Source organism: Dromaius novaehollandiae, chromosome 1 (genome assembly GCF_036370855.1).
Source record: "Dromaius novaehollandiae isolate bDroNov1 chromosome 1, bDroNov1.hap1, whole genome shotgun sequence".
Classification (NCBI taxonomy): Eukaryota; Metazoa; Chordata; class Aves; order Casuariiformes; family Dromaiidae; genus Dromaius; species Dromaius novaehollandiae.
In genome coordinates this window covers 56,525,455-56,544,789 of record NC_088098.1, presented here as the reverse complement: position 1 = coordinate 56,544,789, position 19,335 = coordinate 56,525,455, and the positions used below count along the sequence as shown (strand labels likewise).

Below are 19,335 nucleotides of genomic sequence, written 5' to 3'. Positions count from 1 at the left end.
GTGTTCAAACCTTAACCAATATGAGGTTCAAATAGGACAATTTTAAAGCAAAGCTGCACCAAAGAAAGTCTGACAACTCCTTGTGCTCCTTCCTGACCACTTGTTTTATATGTTTGTTTATTCATTCATTACACTTTCTTATACTATAATACTCTAAAAAACAAACAAAAAAAAAATGCTATCTTGGTGGGGGGAGAGGCAGACAACAACTGTTGTTCTGTTCCAAAGACAGAGAAGCACTCAGTCTCCTTACCCGAGCAAGACGTCATGTGCAATATGCTGGTTCTGTGCTTTGGCATCTCAGAAACTGAGCGAGTTTATTCTTCAAAACAGCTGTGTCTATGGCACACTTAATGAAGCTCCAAAATAATGAAAGCCTGTGACAGAAATGGCCAAGAGGGGGGTGGAGTGCAGGCTCCATCCTGTTGTCTTTGGCCAGTTTTGTTTTCATCACTGTTATTATTCATGTGGAAGTGTATCTGATGGAGACCACAGGTTTTGAACTCATTGCTGCAATTTGTTCCTAAGAATTGCCTTTCTTTGGCAATGTCTATATATTAAAGATGGAGGCAGTTGAAATCTGATCCATTTTAGGATGGCGCTGACCTTCCCGAAGACCATGAAGGAAGGATGCTTGTTGTGCAAATTTTCAGTACTTCCATCCTCAGTGCATTTACTTCCTAACACTGATCTTATCCCCAATTCCCATTCAGAAACACTGGCTGACACTTTTTTGGCTCTGAAGTTGGACACTAATGCTCCTGGTGTCTGGCAGTGTAAAATGAGCGAAAAAAGGAATCAATTTTCCTCTGTGAAATTATGGGCAGAATTTGCATGTCACTTGTCTCCATCGCATCTGGTTTGCAGAGAACAAGAAGCATTAGACTTTCATCCTTCACTGTTCATGAACTCTGAACACTGCGATTGCCCCAGTTGCTCTAAATGGTGAATTTTCTTTATAGCTGTTGCTGGATGCTGGAGCAAAGGTAGAAGGTTCTTTGGAGCATGGAGAGGAAAATTACTCTGAAACTCCCTTACAATTGGCAGCAGCTGCTGGTAAGGACTTTCTCCTCCCACTGTACTAACTTCTTCAGTTGGGATCTCTGATTTAGATGAGCAAATATTGGACTTTAAAGGAAATGAAAATGTGTCTTTTGACTTGCAGGAAATTTTGAACTGGTTAGTTTGCTGTTGGAGCGAGGAGCTGACCCCATGATAGGAACAATGTACAGGAATGGCATCTCCATGACTCCACAAGGTGACATGAACTCTTTCAGTCAGGCTGCTGCACATGGACACAGGTAGAGTGGGAACAAGTCTAGTGGCATCGTTCAAATGGTTACTTTTTGCCTGGGAGTCTGGTTTGAGCAGATGGGTGGAAGCTCTGCATGAACAATTCAACTTGCCACCAGCTGAGCAGAGATATAAGGCTTTTCGCTAGCATGTGAATTTGACCAGTTGGTGGTACAAACTGCTTTTTTATTTCTGATAAAAAAGGGAGGGGGACTCTTTGTGGTGTGTTGCAATGTGATGTTTGTAAAATGGTAGCTGATGTGAGAGTGGAAAGAATGCCAAAGACATTCCTTCTGAATTTCTCATGGACGTATTGCTGAGGTTTGAGGTGGATTGTGTCTGTGCTGCTGCAGCCTTAACTGTCACCGAGCAGAGTTTCTGCGTCTGTGTTTACTGTAAAGTTCTGTGTGCGTTAATGTTGTATGTATGCTGCAAATTTTTTAAAAAGTAATGAAATGAGCACCTGGCATGCATGATCTTGCAATATTCAGGAGTTAATTGCAGTATAATGGATTAGTATTGTGATCTTCACATTCCTACTTTTCTGATTGTAGCCATCCAGAGGAACATAGATACAGGTTAGAGACAGTATCTACCGTCTATTTGCTTAGAGAAGAGCTGCCAGCCTAACAACATGCTAATGTCACGTCAGGGTGGGTTCAAACAACACTGCCCATCTGAAGCCTATGAGGAATCTCTGGGACAGAGAGGACAGTTTATTTATTCTAATCTTATGTTCACTGCTGGGGCAGTGATGTGATGATGTGATGTGATCAGTGAACTGATGCGAGCGGGAGCTGCATCATGCTGTCAGTGTTGCCTAGCAGGACCTGAGGCTCTCCTCGATTTGGGTGCTGGCTGTGCATGTCACAGAGTTGCAACTTAATTTTCACACAAAAACTGTCTCTTACTTTGCTAGCTGCACACTGTGCACATGCACTGCCTTGTCTTTCCCTCTCTCCCCGAATCCCTCATTTGTTCAGAACGCGCCATGCTCCGCTGCCACCCTGCACCGGGGCCCACACAGGTGCCACTGTCAGGGAGCTGCTGGGGTATGTGGGAGGTGGGATGGGCTAGCCCAATTTCCCTTCTCACAGCCGTGGAAACCCAGGAGCAACTGTTGAGATCAATGAGGTTATGCTGGTATGAACCAGAGGGGAGCGAGGTATCAAGCCACTGGCTGAATTTGGGCTTTGCTGTTTAGCAGCCTAGATGGCTGGCTTTGCAGAGGATTCCCAAATTTGCTTGAACCTGCCCTGATCAGCCTAGTTGAATGGCTAGTTGCTCCAGCTTTCACAGACTGCTTTGACTGTTAATTGGCGGTGATGGTGCTCTCAGTAGCTTCAGACATCTCCCTTTTCAAGTGGTGTCCTCAAAGCGAAAGTCTTAAAGCTTCTCTAAAGGCAACTCAGCCTCCCCAAAGAGTCGGGCAGGTGCCACCCAAGTTCAACCATGTTTAGCTCATGGGTTTCTGTTCCTATGAGGTCCTGCTGCACATATGACATCTGTACAACTTCTGTTATTGCAGCAACGTGGCCAGTCTTGCAGACATGGTCCAGGCAGTACAGGTGGACTAGCAGGAGTGGTGCTTGCATCAGGGTTGCTGTTAGCCCATCCTACCTAACGACCATTAATTGGAATAATTTCTGATCAGCCTGCTGGATAGGTGTCCTAGCCTGCCATGGCACAGCAAGCATCCTGGGCAGAAAGAAAGCATAACCACTAACTTTGCTTTGTCTGTCTCTTTTTCTCTCTCCCTCTCCCTGTTGTGCTGTGGTTGACAGGAACGTGTTTCGTAAGCTCCTCGCTCAGCCAGAGAAAGAGAAGAGTGATATTCTGTCCCTGGAGGAAATACTAGCCGAGGGGAGTGACTTGCCCGATTCTGCAGCAGCTCCGCTTTGCGCCAGCCGCAACAGCAAGGCCAAACTGAAAGCCCTGAAGGAAGCCATGTATCACAGTGCCGAGCACGGATACGTGGATGTGACCATTGACATCAGGAGCATAGGTCAGTTGTGGTATCCTCTCTCCTTTCCCTCCTCTGAGAGACTACTCTTAGAAATATGTTTTTGAGCTGTTGGTCAAGCCAACCACAGTTAAATCTTCATGAATTCCTGTGGAAGCAGCAATTGTAGGGGATTTCCAAGTGGGTCTGTGGGTAAGGAGAGGAGGAGGCAAGTTCAGTCAGTTCAAACCAGGTTTAAAACTGTGGCTCCTGGGCATCTGTCAAGTCAGCTTTGTTTTAGTGAACCCTGACTGAATAGGGCAATCTCCCCTGGGTGGCATGTGCTTTGCTTGTCTCATCACAAATGCAGATGCCACATGGCATACATGTTGTGAGGCTCAGCTTTTCCTGGAAGTTTCCATTCTGTTAGGTCAGCTGATGCCTGCACTGGAAGTGCATCTGTCCACTCTCTGGTTTTGCACACTTAGAAAGTGTTTTGCAGATGCAGATTGAGCAGTTAAGCCTCCCGCTTTCTAATCTGACCCTACAAAACAGGTGACCACTTTTTGTGGCAAGTCCTGTGTGTTACGTTCATACCGAGGGCAGTGCCTTGTTCTTCATCCTTTAGTCTGAAGGTGTCCGGGGCACTGTTGGTTCCTGGCATGATTCAGCTCACTCTCCTCAGGGGCCATATGCACTTTTCTGCACAACCGAGTGGTTTCCAGCAGCAACCATCTTCACTTTGGCTTGGCAGAGTGTTAACTAAGAACAGCTCCTCTTTTGCACTCAGCCTGTGAAGCAGCAATGAACTGGCTTCTTGGTGGGCTAATTGTGCCAACATGGAGCTTAAACATCACACCGGCCTCTTGGGAAATTGCTCCTGCCTTTGCCAAGGGTGGGCAGGTAGTGCAAAAGGAAACTGGTCTGAACTGTTTGTTGACCATGCCCATTAACTTGCGTTCAGAGAGAGACCAGGGTGCCGGGCACACTTCTGCATGGCACAGCACTCGCACCCTGGCCACCTGGATCAGCGTTTGCCACCTGAGTGGGAAGCCTATGGTGGCCATGTGCTTAGCCTTACTGGGAGGACTGAGCAAGAAAAGCACTGTGGGACGAGTGGGAGGGGAGCAAAGGGGCTGCTCTCAGGGCATGGGGCATTTGCTGAAGTGGAAGGAAGGAGCCTTTGTAGCCAAAACCAAGGTTCAGAGTGCGTGTTTCCTCTTGCTGTGTTCTGCAAGAACGGAAAATAGGTCACATCCAGCCTAATGCCTGGACTGTGTGTTTTATCAGTCAGTGCATGGGAGCATTTCCCTTTAAGTTCTTGAAGAGTGGTTCTGCCATGACAATTGACTGCTTAAAAAGGCTGATCTACTTAACTCACTCAGTGCTGTTTACGGGAAATAGTAATGATCGATAGAGGACTTGGGGTAGAACTTAAAAAAAGTTTTAATCGCAGGACCACCAGTTTGAATACTGGTGGGTAGTGACCAAAATCTTTTTTATCATTTAATGGCTCTCTGAGGCCACATTCAAACAAATGAGCTGGTGTAAATCTAGTTTCCAACAGGTTTTTGCATCTCAAAGCACCACAGCAATTATCGCAAATTGGCAGTCTCAGCAGAGAAGCTGAAGGCTAGATGAGCAAAGAGACCACAGTCTTCTCATAACACTTAGGTTTGGGATGTGCTGATAACCAGCAGTCTTCATCTTTGTGGATAAATAGGAATTTGATTTCTAGGGTTATTTGGCAGCTTTTGCTTAAAATCTTAAGATTAACATAACTAAAGGTTAAAAAAAAAAGGCAGCAATAGGACGCACGCTTCTCTGAAGCTGGGAATGAGCTCTGTCTTTCATCTGTAGGTGTTCCCTGGACACTGCACACGTGGCTGGAGTCCTTGCGAACGTCCTTCCAGCAGCACAGAAGACCCCTCATCCAGTGCTTGCTAAAGGAATTTAAGTCCATCCAGGAAGAAGAATATACAGAGGAGCTCATCACACAAGGGTTGCCTTTGATGTTTGAGATACTGAAAGCAAGCAAGGTAGGATAAATTATGCATTTTAAAGAAATCAGCCTCACGCCCATCCCATAAGATGCAAACCTCGCAATACTAGTTCTGCACAGCTGTCCCAAAGCTTGGTTAGACTATGTGGAATTATTATTTTTTGTATTGTGTATCTCAGTTTTTTTCACTGTGGAAGCATGGGTTAAAACATGCAGGCTATTCACATCTCCTGCTAGAACAGCTTAATATTGATGGTAACAAAGAAGTGGAGAGACAACAGAAGCTAATGTGTAATGGTGAAACTAATGACACGAGGGTCATTGCAGTACACCAAGAGATGTTGATAACTGAGCCAACCCAGACAGCAACGTTACCCAGCTTGCTATATAAGACCATACAACAAAGCTAATATTCATGTTTGCTTTGGATTTCTTTGACCTCTTGCATGATTTTTTTTCCCTTCATGTGGGATTTGGACTTCTAAACTTGTGGGGAGACTGGTTTCTACAAGCACACATATAGAATAATTTAAAAAAAATCTTCTGTGTGAGTGTTTGTACTTGCAGTCTCCCCAGATTTATTCTTTCAGTTTGACATTTTCTTACCCAGACAAGTCAGGCTAACAAAACCTTTTGAGGGAGGTACCATTGGGTATGCAAGTATAATAGCAAAGGGGAAGATTGTGGGGCAGGTAAGGAGAGGAAAATGTCTTACCTGTTTAGTGAAGGCTAGATACTTTCTTCTAAGACTTGTTTTAACACCAGCAGTCTCTTCTCTACTGCTGCCATTGACAATCAGTCCCTCCCAAGTCAAGTTTACTGTTTTCTGATGTCAGAAAATTATTTTAGTAATGAAAAGTGTAAAAAGGGTTTGGTGTTCTTTTTCTTATGCCCCATTAGACGTGTCAATAAGATCTTCTCTTTGTTTAACTGGGAAGTACCATTTTTCACCCAATTCAACACACAGCAGCAAGGAGCAAATACTTTTTAGTACCGGCAGCAATAACACAAATAATGTGAAAAGCACAGAGGTTCTGGTGTAGGCATATTCAATGCTAAAAGGTTCCAGGCTTAGCGTAGCTAGTGAAAGTTTACATGGATGTATTTCCTGTATCTTGCTCCAAAAGAAGGCTCAAAGTCCTGAGCAAATGTTGAACATTTGTTCCAGCAAATGCTCTGGGTTTTGTTCCCGTGAACTTTCTCTTTGGAATTAGTTTGTAATGGATAGGTATTTCAGGAGGATTTTTAGAGATAACTTTTAGGAAATCATTCCAAATCCTAGGATTTGTAGACTCCTCGCTCTGAACTTGCTTGGGTTAATGTATGTTCATCCAGCAACTAGCAGTAAGGTGCTGTTTGGTTTGAAAGCTGATATAAAACTAATCATATTGAAAACTTCATGGAGATTAGGTTTAGGCCTGGTAATCTAGGATGAAGGATAGTTCTAAATGCTGTTCTCCTGGGTGGCTGAAGCCAAAACCAATGGGTTTATAAGTGTTCAGCTTTAAAATAATTTATTTATGTAGGATTATATCTCTGGGAGATGTTAGACTAGGTCTTCCAGTGTCTCTTATAGGCAACATGGTAGCAAATAAGACTGTGCATCCTTTGCTTTGGGTTCACTTAAAAGCTAAAATGTGGAGGGGAGAAAAAGTTAAAATAGCACAACAAACCCAATAAGATAAAGACAAAATCTGTGTTGGTCTTTGTTCCTGCCTCTGGGCCTAGGGGAACTCCTGTCTTCACTCTTCATGCACATGCATATTCACAAACACACACACACTATTTCATATTCTTAGAAAAATAATGAATCATTCTGGGACTCTGTACGGGTTTAAAAATTGTCTGCAAATGGCATGAATTATTGCCACGGTCTTGTCCAAGTGGCCTCTCACAAAGCTCTTCCAGACAGAAATGAGGACAGACTCTATCCAGCCCTTTGGCAGGAATCAAAATAAAATCATCTGCAGGAGAAAGAGCCAGTTAAATTTCTCCCTGGTCACTGCCATAGAAGACAGTTGAGGAAAGCTGAGATTCAAAGGATATTCTGTTCCACTTCTCTGGAAGGGCTGAAAGCAGAGACTGTGCTTTATATGTGCCCACAGAATGGAAATGTCCTTCAAGAAGTTCAGAAGTGCTGTAGCTGTGGTTCAGATCCTTCTCTTTCCACAGCAAATTATACAGCTCTGCATTTTATGAAGCTGTGGGGAGAGAAGTTTGATTTGTCCAAATGGACATCCTTTTCCCTGTGGGCTGGGAACTTCGGGAGAGATTACAGCCCCTGCTAAACATCACAGTCTGGCCCAATACGTTTCCTTAATGAGTCGATCAGGGCACAAAGCATAAAATAAGCAACTAGGAAGCACAGAGTCACTTAGCATTTCTTGGCTGATGTGAAACAAGATGTCCCATTTGCTAAAAATTGTGATGCTCAGTATATTTTAATCGCAGGGCATCTTGTACCTAATAGAAATGGCATTTTCCATTTCTATGAATAGTTCCAAATATCCCATAGTCTCAAAACAATTTACAAACATGAATGAGTTGAGATAGGGAAGAAGATCTTAGCTTCCCTTATACAAGGAAACTGAGGTAAGCAAACAGGCAGATTTCTACCACCTACTACCTCAGGTATTCTCTACCTCTGACAGTCTCAGGGTCAGCAGCTGTGACAACCTAGATGAGGCAGAGAAAAAATTGTAATTTGAGTAATTTGGCTAGAGAGGCTCTCCAAAAATTGCGTAGCAACATAGAACAGGTCTTTGGAAAGAGCACAGGCCTTCTGCCCTCACCTTCTACTTTGCACTGTCTGAAGAAATATTCTCACCGGTTCCCAGGCCATGTGAAAAGTTATAGATAAAATACAAATAGCTACAAGAACTACACCAAATAAAAGAAATACGCATCCCTCTTACCGTACAGGTGTTTTTTAAAATGCCTGTACCTTGAGGATTTTGGAGTCCAGGTGTCAGAATTCCCTTGGCAGCTCTGTGTCAGCCTCTGGCAGGCTGGCAGGGTAGTGCTCTGCTCCCCCTCACGTGCCAGAACAGTGACGACAGAAACAGAAAAAAACCTTTCAGAAGTCCTGATGCTGGAACATAGGGTGGCAAATTGGCAAATCAGACAAGACAGGTGCATACATGCTTAAGCTGAAGTCCCTAATTTTATTGCCTTTCTTAAAGCTATGAAATAAAGAGGAGAAGCACAGTTAATAAATTGCATATTGGTTGATCATTGCTGCACTAAAACCCTGGGGGAAGAGTTCAAAAGGCACAAATAAGGGCTAGGGCCCTGGCTCATATTGGCTTCCGGTGGGACTGAGTGCTTTCATTGCCCTTCATGCCTTTAAATATCTTAATCAACTGCACCATTCTGAACTGGATCAAGAGCTGAGAAATGACAGTATTTCCGTGCTGCTGAGACAGAGCTATCTGAACAGACAGATCACTCCGCGCTTGCTCCCCCCGGGATTACTGCTGTCGTGCAATGAGCCTGAGTCATTACCAAACTGAAGACCAGAAACAAGATATTCTAGAGAAAGCAGTATCAGTAGAAAGGATATGAAGAGCTCAGTTTAAGGCACCTTCCTAAGAGCAAGCAAAGTTCAAACCAGCAAAGCCTTAACACTAAAACTGTCAATGAAGTTGTTGTGGCTTGCTGAAGGATTTGGGCCACCAGATGAGGAGGAAAGTCACTGCCATTTTGAGACAGATTGGATCTCTGAAGCAGACAAACTTGCAAGCATAGCCTGCTAAAAGTGGTTTGGACAGGGCCGCGTGAGACAAAAGTTGGCGAGACAGTTCTGGGAGCAAGTAGCCTGGAGCTAAACTTCAGATGCTTTATAGAGCAGAGAGCAGAGTTGAGTCTCTCAAAGCAAAGATGACCCTGGAGATCTTGTTACAGAAGAAGGACAGAACAACACAACCAATTTTCTACTTATCAGTATCTGCGTTGAGCACTTCATGGCCTAAAGAAAACCCACGGAAGTCTCACTGGAAATTCTCATTTGCCTCCAGCTGAGGTTGACGTGCTGCATGCATTTGGCTTTGACCTGAATTGCCGTCCGGCCTCGTATCAGGGTACCATAGTTGCCTGAAGAGGGTTTGTGCTTGAACTCTGGCCACAGCTCTCAGTTTGCCCCCCCCAAATACAAAAGTTAAAAAGAGTGGTGAGAAGGCTGCACCCAGATCTACCAGCTTGTAATGTCAGAGCTCAGGCACACCTGTACAGCCCATGCTGGCAGGCCACCATGCTGCGGGCTGGGAGGACGGCGGCAGCTCTGGCCAGCGGAAGCCGTGGCTGTCATGAGCTCTTATAGACACATATGTGCTCTTCCATTTTTGCAAAGAGGTTATCTTGAAAGATAACATACTGAATGTGAGTGCTGCGTCTTTGTTCCCTGTTTACAGAAATCTTGGAGCTGTTCCAGTTTGACCTTGACACTTCCACAAGCTGAAAAGAGAAAGACTCAAAACCATAGCCCTTGCTGTTAAGCTGCTCTGGCCTTTGGAGGAGGTTGGGTTTAGATTTCCACTCTAGACCTCAGTGTGAGCTTGAATTGTCAGTGAGATCACCCAGTTCCATGCAGACCAGCCAGCACTACTGCTGGCAGTACTAAGTTATAAGCCAGTTTTATCCACTGCTTTTTCTGCATTCAGCAATTTAGAACATACTGGTTTTGGTCTAGTTTTTGGAGAAAAAAAAATCTTTTCACTCCCAGTAATATCTCTTACAATTTTTTTCCTTTCACCCCGTCATATGGACATGGAACTACTATTTGCAATGGCAAACTTTGGATCCTTTGTAGGAACATATTGCTGAAAGGCATATGTTAGTCCAGGTGTGCCTAACTGCACATGCTTAACGCGTTGTCTTGAAGCTCCACTTGACGCGATGTTGGAGGTTCTTTGCACCGAGAAACATTGGCTGCAGACTATCAGTAGTCCTGCTAGTATATTGCCCAGGACAAAATCAATTTGAAAAGCTTTGGGAGGTCCTTCATCCCCCCTACTCAGTAGCATTCTGCAGCTTTCTCTTCAGCCTTCCCATCAGTAGTTTGTTTTAAGATTTAGCCCATTAGTGAGGTGTTGATTATACGGTACAGTACAGCTTGTTGAAAGATGCAGGAAACTACTTTGCAAAGATGTTTCCTCAGAATTCCTGCAGAGTTTCACAAACTCTACAAATGCATCTAAAGGCAGCTGAAGAAATCTGCCATCAGTCCAAAGTTGACAGCTATTTAGAACAAATAACAATTCAAAACAATAAGCAGTTTTACAAGTTCCAGAAGGATTCAGGCATGTAGGTATCTTCAGAAAGCTGGCCTGTATAATTTAGGAGCTAAAGTACTGTTTCAACAGTGTTTTAGCCACCTGAAATCCAAAATTTCTTAGAAAGTAAAGAAAATAATTTTTTAAAATATATCCTTTCAGAAACAGCAGTATACAGCCTCTGTCACAGAAAATTAACTATTGAAAAAGTAATTGTCATGTGTCTCCAAGAAGCAAAAAGCAAGAAGACAGCCTGAAACACCTGCCTGCTCTGTTGCAGAAAAATATTCAGAGGCTGAAGCTTGAGATGGGTTTCCTGTTTATTTGTTGATATGGTCTTTCTGGATTTAATTCCTCTAAAGCAAATGTCTGAAGAGGTTCCTCAGAGTATGTCAACAGACATAGCTCATACTTCCATTCTACAAATTCCAGACATGGGGGATGGCAAACATCAATTTTCCCCCTAGGCCACAAATTACCCAGGAAGTTATGTTGGAGGATGAAGGAGCTAGAAAATTCCTCTTTTTGTCGCTTGCATCATGATGGGCTGAAATGAATATCTGTTAAGATGGGTTTGAATGAAGCTCTGTTTTTCCCTGTGAAGTCAGACTATCCTGTTCTGCAGGAAGGGGTTAGGTTAGAGGGGAGATGTGAATCCAGCATGGCTTATAGGCTAGCGCAGGGTCTTCCTGAGCTCCTAGGGTAAAGCCTTCTCTTAGTGGAGTGTTGTATGTTTTTTCTCTTGCCCGCAAACAGATCAGGAAAGACTCTGGCTGGGTGAAATTTTACTTTCTTGTTAAACTGCTTTTCAGCAGAGAATTGAGGTTTTAATATAATGACAAGTTTTATTAGAATATTTGTTCTCCCTATAATATTTCACTTTTCTTGAAAAAATGAACACCTGAAAATGGAATATTTTGCCAATGACTGAAATATTTTAAGTGAAAAAAAACATGGACTTTCCATAGAGGAGGCAGACACAGCAAAACCTCACTAAAAATAACCCTGAAGACATCCACAGTCCTCAAGTGCCTGCTTTCAGATTCCATGGAGTGGCTAATACCATCTGTCTGAGTGTCAGCTAATGCCCATCCTGTAGTAGGTGATTGATCTTTTGGCTGGGACTTTGAGTGATTTCTTAAAGCAGGTTTCACTGCACTCAAGTAATTGTGGCGATCTGTAACATTGCCTGTTGTCATCTGTAGTACTTCTGTGTCTAAACAGTTCAAAGTAACCAGGAGGCAAGTTATCCACACATGTACATCATGCATTCTCCATGTGAGATGGGAACGCCAGGTACCGAGTGGCATGTTAATAACAGGCTATTAACCCTGCATTGTGTTTTTGTAACACAGATTCCGCTTCAGACTAACACAGGTTTGATTTTTTCTACCCTCTGTCTGCCTTCTAAAATGTTTCCCTGCCAGAGGCAGAAGCCGTTTCTTCATTTACAATAAATAAATGCCATGGATGTGACACCTGCCCTTTTCTGGGCTCTCACCCAGGGATTAGACTGTGCCCGGGGATCTGAGCTTTTTACATACAATGCACAGCTGTGATATAAAGAGCCTTTTGAAAGGGAAGCTTGGCAGCTTTCCCAGAAACTAACTGAAGGGTCCATTTGTGCCTTACCTGTGATTAATTCCATTCCATTTGTATTTGCAGCGGAAGGACTTGAGCCCAGCACTAACAAAACCTATTCTGTTATGCAGTTCAATGCCTCTAACTGTATCTCCAACCTCTGGGACTTCCCTATCTTTACAGCTGTTGACTAATATTAATTATGGGTATGCTGCTTAATCAACTAGGAGTGACCCTCTAAAGTGGCATTTAATCAGTTTCAATGCAGCTAGTAAAAGTGAGTTATGCTAAAGGACCATAGCAAAAATACCTAGGGAAGGATGAAAAAGATTCGGAGAGATGGCAGGGAAAGTCTCATAGCAGAGTTCAGGGGTTCAAGCCAGGGCAGTCTGCAAAAAGCCCCCTCTATTACTTAACTCTTTGTTGGCTCTTCCTGGGAAGAGAGGAGCATAAATAGGGGAATAATTCAAGGGCATCCCTGCATGTCATGGAAGGAAGTTTGTGGACCAGTCCTCAATGGATTTGGGTATCCTGAGAATCTGCCACTGCTGGAACAGGCGCTGGGGATCATGTGCAGAGTTTGTGATTAAGAACAGCTCTCCTGCCGCTCTACATTTAACGGAGAGCTAGGTCATCTCCCAGCATCGGCAGGACCAGGGGAAGATAAGATACCTCTGCCAGCACCCCTGCTGCCTGAGCAGCATGGTGTCTCTGAGTGGGGTGGACGTGTAGTAACAGGCAGACACAGAGCCCAGAAGAATGGTTAACTTGGCATGCTATTTTTCTGTTTAACACTGTAAGTTGCTGGTTTTGGGGCCACGTGGTAGAAGAATTTGAGGGCCTGGCACACTTAAGCTGTGTAAGATAGAAACAAAGGGACATTAATGGAGTTGAACTGGGGAGGGTGACATAAGTACGAGAGAAAATTAAAGTATTATGTGGGATTTCAAAGGCAAAGAAAAGAAACCTTTCTTGTTACCATAGTTGAGGGCAAATGTGTGGAGGTGGCAGGATGGCTGTAGGCCAGTCAGGAGGCTAAAGCACTGGGTTTTGAGCAGTCCAGGGAGGAGCAGTGTGGGAAAGGGGGAGCCTCTGAAGAGGAGGCAGCAGAAGCAAAGTGTGGAAGACTGGAAAGTCAGAGAAGAGCAAAACCTCAGCCAAACTGCTTAATCCAACCTGAGTTTTCCCCTTGAGAATTTGGAGCAGGGGCATCCAAGATGACACATACCTTTAATAGGTGCTGGAGAGAACTGGCTCAGTATTTCCCACTGTGTCCAGTGCTTCACAGGACTGTGTCACAGAACGGCTAGGACAGGTTGAATCGGGTAAGCTAAAATGGAGCAAGCTCTTCCAGAGTATATCCCAAAGTCTGGAGGAGCCTCTTCTGTGTTCTGCTGCAGACCTTCATCAGAAGGGCATTTGGGAAAAAATGAATGCCCCCCCTCTCTGGTTCTTCATCTCTTCTCAGATCAATCTGCTAGACATCTCTGCTGAGGCAACTTGAAAACCTTCAGCTTTGCTTCAAAAGAATTCATGAATTCCCCTCACAGTTCAAGTGTGCTCATCAAGTATGGGGAATTCCTTTAGATCTCTTCTGAAGAATGCTTTTAAGTCAAGAGACTGCCTATATCTACAAAGCAAAGTTGCTTGCTCACAAACCAGCTCTTTGCTGGAAGCACCATCTCCCTAAGAAGATTCACTGTTGTTCCCTGTTCCCTCTTGCCTATCTGTAATTACTCCATGGCAAGGTAAATATCTTTATTATATCCCATGCCAAGCTATATTCCTCCTCCTACAGTAGAAGATGCACATCAGCTCTCTTTGACTGAGAATGAACACCCATGTCTGAAAGGAAGCTGGCCTCAGTCCAGATCTCAGCATCACACATCCTGGCAAAATGTTTTCCAACATCAAACTGCAGCAAAAAACCAAACTTTGGTTTGCCCCTCCAGTGTTAATATCACCACCCACAACTGCTGCTGAAAGCTCTTTCAGCTGTTCTTTTACAGTCAGCTAGTAGGATGATAGGAGAAATAGGGAAGAGTTGCCCTGCTCAGCGGCTCAGTAGGATGGATGTGGTAACCAAAGTGGCCTCTCAGCTTTCCGGTGAGGGCACTGTGCAAAAGGGAAGACTGATGGTTCTGCTGTCTTTGACCAATAGTAGGTCTTTTTTTTTTGGTCTCTTTTGCCTTTGTCCTATCTCTATTCTGTACCTCAGGGGTTTTTTGTAAGCATGTCACATTGCATGTTTCACATTGTGAGGAAATTAAAATTTCATTTACACCAGAGTTTTTGACAGGTTTGTGGACAGTCAGTGGCAGGGTGGCTTTATAATGGGCTTCCACCCACACGCCGCAGGGTTCACGCCCCATTAATTACCCCAGGAGCTGGCAGTGCCTCACCGAGGTCGCAGGCTCATGTGGGGCTGTCTGCGCATGTAACCAGTTCATCATGCTGGTCTGAGTTACAAACAGGGATCCTCTTTGCCCACCTGTGTAACTGGGACTGGTCTTTCTTCCTCTGGCCTCAGTACATCTGGACATCGCAGTGCCTTGGCTGCTACCCATGGGCGAGACCTCTGGTCCCCTGTGGGGGTACGGAGAGGGATATATCTAGATTTCCCATCAGGTTGCTCACATGGGCACCACTGGAAGGAGGAGGTGCTTTATCTTTATTGTCATATATGTGTGTTTTTGAAAAGGTGGCCATGGCTAGGACTGATGAGTTCAAAAGCCCATTAAAACCACAGTGACATAGGCAAGACCTGTGCACACGACAGATTGGAGAAGCAGAGGGAGGTGCCAGCAGCTATCCTCTTTAGTACAGCAACTCCTTTTATTCCCTGGTATAGGCCGAGTATTGCTCTTCCATTTACGTCTCCTCTCTGCAACCTTCCCTCCGTCCTGATCCATGGTTTTATTCCCATCCTCTGTTGTATTTACTGGCTTCTTGGCAATGACAGCTCAGAGCTGCCCTGCCAGTAATCAATATCCCCCAGCGCACTCCTCCCAGGCTGACTCAGTCGGCCGCCTCTCTTCAACACAGCCCTTTGAGCAGAGAGCAATTGCTCTCTTTGCCCTATCTGTCTAGAGCTCTTTTCTCAGCCCTCCGAGCAACTGAGTCACTTCCTTCTTTAAATCTGGCCTTAAATCTTCCTTTTCACTTAGCCTTATGATTCACTCTCTTTGTGTTTTGAGAAGCTCTGTATGAAAAACACTAAACAAAAAGATGCTCCCCGTGCATAATGTCCTCTTTGTCTTTAAGCGGAGCAGCAGTGGCAGGCCCCTGTCTGAGGGGCTGGTACCCCAGCTCCCCGCTCGGGGACACCAGCGTGTCAGCTCATTGGGTATTACTCAGCAGTAAATTGGAGCAGTGCTAGCAAATTTCTCTTAGTATTATGTCTGACGTAGTGAGAGAAGCCAACTTCTGCCTGGAGGTGAGCGTGTGTAATTTCCATTGACATCAGCACTTGCTGCATATGAGGGCACAGCTCTACCCTTTTAGATGCCGTACAAGAGTCATTACAGCATCTCTGCCACTCCTCCTCATTTCTTGGGGAATTTAAGGAATCGCTACTTTTAGAGCTGGGTTGAAATGTGCTCAGATAAAGGAAAGCTTCAATTTCTGCTTCATAAGCCTGGAGATATTTTTAGCCGAACATCTAAACTTCTCGATTTTTCATATGAGGTTTTTCTCCCTTACCTGCTTATTTCCCTGGCCCTGGTCCCCCTCATATCCAAATGCCCTATCTTTTCAGTTCCCTGGCATCAAAAGGAATTGCCAAACAACAGAGTAGTGAAAAGGCAGGATGCTTGTTCTCATGAATTAGCCTTATGGCACCCTTGACTTCAGTAGACCTGCTCCAGTTACCAGCAAAGGGTGGGATAAAATTTGCAAAAGCTTTTAAATCCTGCTTTCAGATGTGACTTGGGTAGTTAAGCACTAAATCCCTTTTGCTATCATTGCAGTTTAGGCTTAGAAATACTTAAGTTGCTCAGGCACTTAGGAAAATGTCCTGCAAATGCCTTGCCCCCAGAGTCTGCGTAGAAATGGGTAGGGCCAGGGAGCAGACCCAGATTTTGTGAGATTCTGGTGGCTCCCTCAGAAAAGTAGTGCCAAGGCCAGTGCCAAGGTTGTGAGATCACATTAATGAAATACTCAGGATTAAATGAAGAGATTCTGTGAGAAGCTGTGAGGCCTTGTGTCACTGTGTAAAGGGGGCACTGTTTGTGAGAGTGTTCTGCTTAGAAATATATGCAGGCAGTACAGTTATATCTGTTTAGTAGTCCTGGTTTCCTAAAATGTGACCAATGATCATTTTTTAAAACGCACCAAAATGTCCTTTTACAGTAAAGTAAGCTTGCAAGTGAAATTAAATTGCTATTGTAAAGAAGCTTCATTTACTGGAGGGCACAGGGGCTGTGGAGTTTGGCAGGGGAAGAAGACTTCAGTCCAAGGAGAGGACTCTTCATTTTAATCAATTCCTACAAAGGATATAACAGACTAGTAAATAAGAATTGTACTTTATAACATAATACTGATAATTCTAAGTGCTGGTTTTTAATAAAGCTTCATTAATCACATTTTTCAGCTTCAAAATAGGCAACTCTTGAGAACAATGTAACATATCCCTTTGAATATTCAACCTTATGTTATTTGGTTTCTTTTGTTTAGAATGAAGTGATAAGTCAGCAGCTGTCTGTCATTTTCACTCATTGCTATGGACCCTACCCTATTCCAAAGCTTGTTGAAATTAAGCGCAAACAGACCTCTCGCTTAGGTAAGCATCCGGTGCATTATAGGCCATGACCTGAAGTTATTCTTTGGTTCTTTACGGAGAGCAATGGGAACTCCGCATTGCAGGCTGGGTGCTTTGCAGGAGGGGCACAAGTCAGAGAAAATGTGAATTTGAATAGCAGAACTAGAAAAATGAAGGGCTCGAAACTTCACCTGAGCCACAACTCCCACTGATTGATCATTAGGTGCATTAGAACGGGACTGTAACTCTGCGAAGATTTGTCCGTGTTGCTAATTAGGCTGGGATCCGAGCCCAGGGCCTAAAGCCAAACATCTGTCCATGTCTGAAACCACCATGCCTGGCTATGGCTGGTGCTTGCAGGTCAGGAGATCTTCTCTCACCACAGAGGCAGAGCCTTCCCAACCATGCTGACAGAGCCTGAGTTGTTTTAATGTGATCTAGAGAAGATGTGAGTGAGTCTCTTGGCCCCTTTTCTCTTTCAGACAAAGGCTTCCCTGCATGGCATAATTGGGTGTAATAAAGTCCATGAGAATAGGGCCCTCTCGTGTCCAGTTAGATGCAGTTATCTTTGGGTAACAGAGCTAGGAGGTGGTGCCAGCTCTCCACCAGATCTGAGCTATACGGGAGGGATGGCTGTCATCGTAGCAAAAGGTCAACATGGATTTCAAAGCTTTGAATTTCCTTTGTCTGAATTGCATTTGGCTGTCTGCGTATCTTCTGTCTCAGACTGTCTAAAATAGCTTTATGGGCTTTACTCATTAAAAACAATATCCTTTTACACTATTGTCTTTTTTTTTGTCAAAACAGGAAAATATTCTGTTCGTTCATGATCTCTTCCAAGCCAAAGTTTTTTTTTTTTTCATTTTGTGATTCTAGATCCGCATTTTCTTAACAACAAAGAGATGTCAGATGTTACATTTCTGGTGGAAGGAAGACCATTTTACGCACATAGAGTGTTGCTATTTACCGCATCACCAAGGTAAAATATGGAAACATTTCTGGTTTTAGAAAAAATAGAATCTGATTTTGTATTTTGAGGGTTTTTTTCACTGTTTTGTTGCCTCAGTTCTTTGAGGACTAATGGTGCTAACAGGTTCAATCTTCAAGTTTCTCCTAAACAGAAAATCTCAACAGCTTGTTTCTGCTTGATTTACAGGACACTTTAGCACTCCTGTCACTGGGCTCTTACCTTGTAAATGTTCTATGCTTATGGCCATACGTCTGACTTCATTTCACCACTTGCATAGAGCTCATTGCTGCATCTGGCCCTTAATTGTAAAGGAGTCATAATACATTGATTCTTAACAATTATTTATCCTGTGAGCTGCTAAATCCTACCTGGCATCAGTATAGGCTATCTCCAGGATAAACAAGTTACTATCACACAATTCATTGACAGCATTTTACACTTCTTAAAATAAAATCAAGCATCTATAAAGCATGGCACACTGTATCCAAAGGCAGTACCTGTGGTCTGTTCCCTGCGCCCAGAAGGCTGGAATCCAGGTCACCCAGCTCAGCCCAGCCTTAAAGAAAAATCCTTTCTTTCCCTGCTCACAAACTTAGTCTATACACAGCTTTATAATTCAAGGTGTGCTTTTAAACAAATTAAGCCAGCCCTATATACAGGCTTATTTCAAGATGTGGCAAGGTCAAGCCATTGACCTAGCGTAGTTTGAGAAATGTGGAAATCAATGGTAGAGATGCTGCCAACCCATCACCGCACAAAGTAAAAAGATTTGCATAAAGCAACTCCAGTATCTGACCCTGCCTTCAGCTTAAGAAATGCCTATTTTGTTTTAGAGCATATTGGTAAACATACAAGCATATTCTGAACTCCAGCTTTAAAACGATTAAATTGTGTTCATAGTCGAGTTTGACAGTAGTAAAAACAAACCAATTGTTATCCATATTTTAATTAACAAAATGCAGTCCCTGTATGGAAAAAGTTACCATCCAGCAAGTGCTGGTCTTGATAGATAAGCTAAGCTTTGCATTACCTCTAGAAGGTCAGATGAATTATCAAAAAGAGAAGATACAAAGGCAGATGTTTTTGACAGTGTATTTGCCATTTTCACCTTCTGATCAAATGGGAATACCTAGCTTTCAGACATAGATTGCTACATATTTATATAAATCTCATATAAATCAGCAGTTATTAACTTAAAAGAGCTCCACTGTGTTTTTCTCTTGAAAGCCAAGTTTGAATTTCAGGTTTTGATAATCAGAGAACAGCAACCTATCCAGTCTTCTTTTCTGCCTGTGCCTACACAATTGTACTGAGTCTTCATAAAAGCATTAATAAGTCTTAGTATAGGTTTTTAAATATTTCGTTCCAAGCCATTTTTTAAAGTGATATAAGGTAAATAGCCTCAAATTCATCTTATTTGAAAGAGACAGTGCACCATTCTTGAATGTTGCAAGTCTTCCTATAAGACTGTGTTGCCTTCAAGCAAAAAAACATTAAGATTCTGGTTTTATAATATGT

General features: G+C 43.5%; 1 protein-coding gene across 1 annotated transcript in view; it reads left to right on the top strand.

Moving 5' to 3' along the window:
• ABTB3 (ankyrin repeat and BTB domain containing 3) overlaps nucleotides 1-19,335 on the top strand; it is a 200,006-nt gene that overhangs the window by 160,565 nt on the left and 20,106 nt on the right. Inside the window, exons 8-13 of the mRNA XM_064513369.1 lie at nucleotides 963-1,056; nucleotides 1,166-1,301; nucleotides 3,078-3,298; nucleotides 5,096-5,274; nucleotides 16,763-16,868; nucleotides 17,724-17,826. Coding sequence (XP_064369439.1) covers nucleotides 963-1,056; nucleotides 1,166-1,301; nucleotides 3,078-3,298; nucleotides 5,096-5,274; nucleotides 16,763-16,868; nucleotides 17,724-17,826 — 839 coding nt within the window. The remainder of the gene's footprint in view (nucleotides 1-962; nucleotides 1,057-1,165; nucleotides 1,302-3,077; nucleotides 3,299-5,095; nucleotides 5,275-16,762; nucleotides 16,869-17,723; nucleotides 17,827-19,335) is intronic.